A 534-nucleotide genomic window follows, 5' to 3' on the forward strand; every position below is an offset into this window, starting at 1 on the left:
CCGCCGCTCGCTGTCCGCGGACCCGACCGCTGGCCATTCCCTATTGATGTCCATGAATGCAAACACCATGATTTTCATGATCCTGGGCGCCTCTATCGTTATGGTAAGAGATTTTGCTTATTTCCATCCCACCCCCCCCTCCCCGCACCGTCCCTTAGCCTGGGCACCTCCGTGTGTATGCGTGCGTGTGCATGTGTGTGCGCCCCATTAAACACCAAAGATTATTTTCTTTATGACTGCTTCAGTCTTTGGCAATCAAACTAGAGTCAATGTTTTATTCCATCATCCAGAGTTGACCAGATGCCTTGGTTATGGGCTCTTACAGGCAATAGCTTGCTTGATGGACATGAATGCGTTGTTGGACAGATTTCACAATTACATCTTACCGCATCTGCGAGGGGAAGACCGAGTTTGTCATTGCAACTGTGGAAGGTAAGTTACCTGCGTAAGACCTCTCTCACCTGTCCCCCCCAGCCCCTTCCCACCTCATCTCCTGGGAAAGGCACAGTGAGGTGGTGGCCAGCGGCAGGGGGC

The 534-nt window shown here is 52.2% G+C and overlaps 1 protein-coding gene across 1 annotated transcript in view; it reads left to right on the forward strand.

The window, feature by feature from the left end:
* Positions 1–46: 46 nt before the first annotated feature.
* Positions 47–534, forward strand: part of TMEM240 (transmembrane protein 240) — a 16,620-nt gene continuing 16,132 nt past the window's right edge. The window contains exons 1-2 of the mRNA XM_009710646.1: positions 47–103; positions 326–432. Of these exons, the coding sequence (XP_009708948.1) occupies positions 47–103; positions 326–432 (164 nt within the window). The remainder of the gene's footprint in view (positions 104–325; positions 433–534) is intronic.

The sequence above is a fragment of the Cariama cristata genome, unplaced genomic scaffold, assembly GCF_000690535.1.
Source record: "Cariama cristata isolate BGI_N322 unplaced genomic scaffold, ASM69053v1 scaffold5392, whole genome shotgun sequence".
In the NCBI taxonomy this organism is placed as follows: Eukaryota; Metazoa; Chordata; class Aves; order Cariamiformes; family Cariamidae; genus Cariama; species Cariama cristata.